General features: G+C 33.1%; 1 protein-coding gene across 1 annotated transcript; it reads right to left on the bottom strand.

Moving 5' to 3' along the window:
• Positions 1-586: 586 nt before the first annotated feature.
• Positions 587-2,128, bottom strand: LOC134709450 (uncharacterized). The gene is made up of 2 exons (XM_063569608.1): positions 1,813-2,128; positions 587-768 (listed from the first exon to the last, which is right to left on the bottom strand). Exons 1-2 carry the CDS (start codon positions 2,117-2,119, stop codon positions 761-763), a joined length of 315 nt encoding a protein of 104 aa, XP_063425678.1. The 5' UTR covers positions 2,120-2,128; the 3' UTR covers positions 587-760.
• Between the last annotated feature and the right edge of the window lie 1,621 nt (positions 2,129-3,749).

The raw sequence follows: 3,749 nt of genomic DNA, 5'->3' as shown, positions 1-3,749 counted from the left end.
TTTAGAACATGACCTTGACATTTGACCTTGACTTTAATTTTCTTTAAATGGACTAAGGACTTCATATCAAAAGACAGTAGGCCACTACGACTTATAAACTTATGAATTTATCCAACATATCGCCTATTTTAAATTTTCAAAGGGAAATAACTCCCATAAGATGTCTTCCGATCACTCCACTGCCAGTTAAAATTAACCAAATCATTCGAGTAGACGAACAATTTGGTGAAAACAGTTTGTTAAAATCTTTTACGGTTTAAAAGATATAGCGGTAACAAGAAAAGAGGGACGCAGGGAGATAACTCCTATAAGAATAAGTGTGCGGACACACAGGGTGAGTCTTGAAACCCCCATTACTGCGTACAACCTCATTGGCTAAACATCCATTCGATATGTTGTAAACAAAAAAGCATCTCAGACGGCAGAAGGAAAAAAAACAAAAAAAAAATCAGAAGAAACAAAAAAGGTTTTTCCACGAAAAGTGGAAAAACTTATAATTTATAATGCTTGAGAGTATTGATAATAAAAAATGTCAATATTTGAAACAAATATGCATAAAAACTTTATTCGTATTAAATAATGAGACTGATATGGAAAGGTTTTAATGATGTGCGAAATAGTGATAATTAATTATAAACAAGCGGATTTTTTTTGCAATGTTTTTTCAAAGTGTCAAGCCAATGACATGTATCAAGAGCCACCAACATTCTGCATATGAACTTCTTTTCTACTAATTGATACAATCTGGCTTCTGCAACATTTACCATCCTAAAAATAAAAGCAAAAAAAAAGGTGAAGCAATTAATATCAAGACAATCCAATGCTGTAGATTCAATTTAATTCGTTGTATACCAATTTTCGTTCCAATTGTAGGTAAAAGTATACCAGGAATTTAAATGTTAATCAGATCTCAAATTTTCTCATAGGTTTTTCGAAAATCTAGAAATCAGATATCCACGAAACTACGATTTTCGCCTTTCACGACAATAAATGAATGCAGAGTATATAAAAACTATATAATATATCCAGTAAAATAAAAACTTTGCTTTGTAAAGTAAAACATATAAAATTGCACGGTGTAAAATTATCATATAATAATGTATTAGATTTACTACACAATAAATTGAAAACATCAAATCGGCCCTCTTTTACTCATCTAGCCATGAAATCCTTTTCTCTGAAGTGGACGAAATATATTTTGTGTAAATGGGGTACAATCTTTGGAAACGAAATTGTAAGTGTTTTATATGTCCCTTGCCGACACCTGTCCGGCTGATCAACGCTCGGGACAAAATAATCGAGTGTTAATGTCCAACCCATGGTTAGATGAAAACGAATATATACGGCTGCCATGAATTATATCTTAGATATTTTGACGTTCAGAAAAACTAGCCTTCAGCTGAAGATTTATCTAAGTCTGCAACAACACTTAAAATATAAAACATTGAATTTATAAAACTGTATGTGTACATGGGAGATACATTTTTATACCTAATTATTGTAAATCAGTATCGTGCTATATAAACACCATTTGAGCGAGTGTAAATGATGGACTCCATTCCCGCTTTTCATTTTCTATGTACAAAAAGGTAAAAAATAAAAGTAGAGGAGCGACATATATACATTTTATCTAATAGACAGCTAAGTGAATAAGTATAGTCGGTTACATTCTCATCCGGTCTAATGTTTTGATTGTCATTGTGAACATGTGTGCCGACTTTGAATAAAATTTACTTACATGTACATACCTCAATTTCTAGATATAATTCACTATCAAGTAGTATTTTGTGTAATAAAATAAAGTTCACTTACGTTGGTCAGGTACATAAAACGGCTGTCCAAAGAAACCACCTGGTGGTGGTCCAAACTGGAAATTACTTTGTTGCTGCTCTCGCTCAATAAGGAAGACCTGTTCGGCATTTCCTCCACGGCCGTCTCCTCCTCTACCACCGCCGAAAAATCCATTCCCGCCATTTCCACCGCCTATAAAACTATCTAGGAGAGATAAACCAATTAAGGGCCGGATAAGTCCGCCTGCCGCCCCAAGTCCGGGAAGTTGACCTTCAGTCACATGTACAATTGATGCCACTGCTACCACAAACAGTATAAAAGCCTTCATTGTTGATATACCCTTAATAAAAGAAAACATTTTCATATTAAGCAATGCGCTGTAATTTATCTAATCTGTTGTATCTTTTAGGTTTAGTTTTATTTACTTTCTACTTTTGGCTAAAAGTAAATTGATTTTTCTTCCATGTCGCTTTTTAAACTTTTATATAAAAAAAAATAATATAAATATGTTCCCTGCTTTGGGATGCTGCACTGTAGTAACTTTGATTCGAATGTGTGATGGTCCAGTATGTTCGAGTGCAATTTAAAAAAAAAAAAGACAGGACAGAAGTTTTGAGTAATAAAAATAGGCAGGATAACATTTTTTTAAGAAAAAAGTCAAGATAAACTAATAAAAAAAAGGTCGGACCGAATAGAGTGAAAAATAAAAAAGAAAGGATACACTTTTTTTTGTAATTTAAGTAAGAGGTAAGCGTCGCGGGAGAAATTCATTTGCGCAATAAAAAGCACATTTTTGCGCCAAAAAAGCGTTCTTTTTTAAACATACATAGTACATACATATTAAAATAACGAATTCTTCTTTGTTTTGGTCTTATTGTGGATGATTGTATATTTTTGTTTCTGGTTTATAATTCTACTTCTCTTTTATGTGTCCATTTCTATACGGATTGTGATTACTCCCTAGCAGGTCTCTAAAAACTCAACGTTAAAGAGACGTTTCAGACAAGAGATTGGGGGTTAGTACTTTTCACATGCTTAGAAATATATCTTCCTTTGCTTCAAATACGCCGGTGTTGTATGAATGCATATGAGACACATATCCATGCACCTAACTCAAAATGGAGTTGTTAAGCAGTTCTAAACCACTATACGAACTTTAACAATAACCAAAAAGTCATAACATTTTAGCCGGCAATGAAATGCAACGACGTGAAAAAATGTGGTATAATTCATATTAGAAAACAGACAATGGATGGAAAGTTGTCTCATTAGCCTGCATACAACAACTTCATCAGATCTGATACAAAAAGTATAAGACAGCAGGCCAGACCTCACCAACCAACAAAATTGTCTTCCCATCGAAAACAGACTTCTAAAGAGAACCGACACCGAGAAACACATGGTCCGTTCTGAATTGGACCAATCACGAAATGTTGTTGGTTTCAAAACAAGTTGTACATCAGCAGAAACCTATCATTTTGCCTGTATATATTATCTGTTCGTGAACTTAATAATGCACCAAATTAAAAAAACAACCTGCACTGTCGAGTTACTATCACGATGACCACTTATTTGCAAAGCTTGAACCCTGTTGTTTACATTAAACACATTTTCATGTTCACTCTGCAAACAGACTGTGAAAAGTTTAAGGAAATTGAGAACATGTTTTTAAAGATAGACTATGAAAGGCACTTTGAAAGTATAGCACTGTTATGTTTAAAAACTTTCTTGCACAGATTTCAAGTCGTGTGTTTCTTTTTAGATATCTTCAAATACATGAACATGGTATAATATTTTATAAATAACAGAATTGGGAATATTTATCCGACTTTTTCCACTCATTGAAACAAAATGAATGTTCTGTCATATTTAATGTTTATCTCTTTCAGATGAATACAAAAATGCCAAATTCCCACATTTTTAGCTTCAGATCTAAGATAATTAAGCGTATCAACATT

The sequence above is a fragment of the Mytilus trossulus genome, chromosome 3 (assembly GCF_036588685.1).
Source record: "Mytilus trossulus isolate FHL-02 chromosome 3, PNRI_Mtr1.1.1.hap1, whole genome shotgun sequence".
NCBI lineage: Eukaryota > Metazoa > Mollusca > Bivalvia > Mytilida > Mytilidae > Mytilus > Mytilus trossulus.
Note: the sequence above shows the minus strand (reverse complement) of the source record. Positions and strands in the feature narration are given on the sequence as shown.

Coding starts and splice junctions, on each gene's coding strand:
- LOC134709450 (XM_063569608.1), bottom strand. CDS start 2,119: ATGAAGGCTTTTATACTGTTTGTGGTAGCAGTGGCATCAATTGTACAT.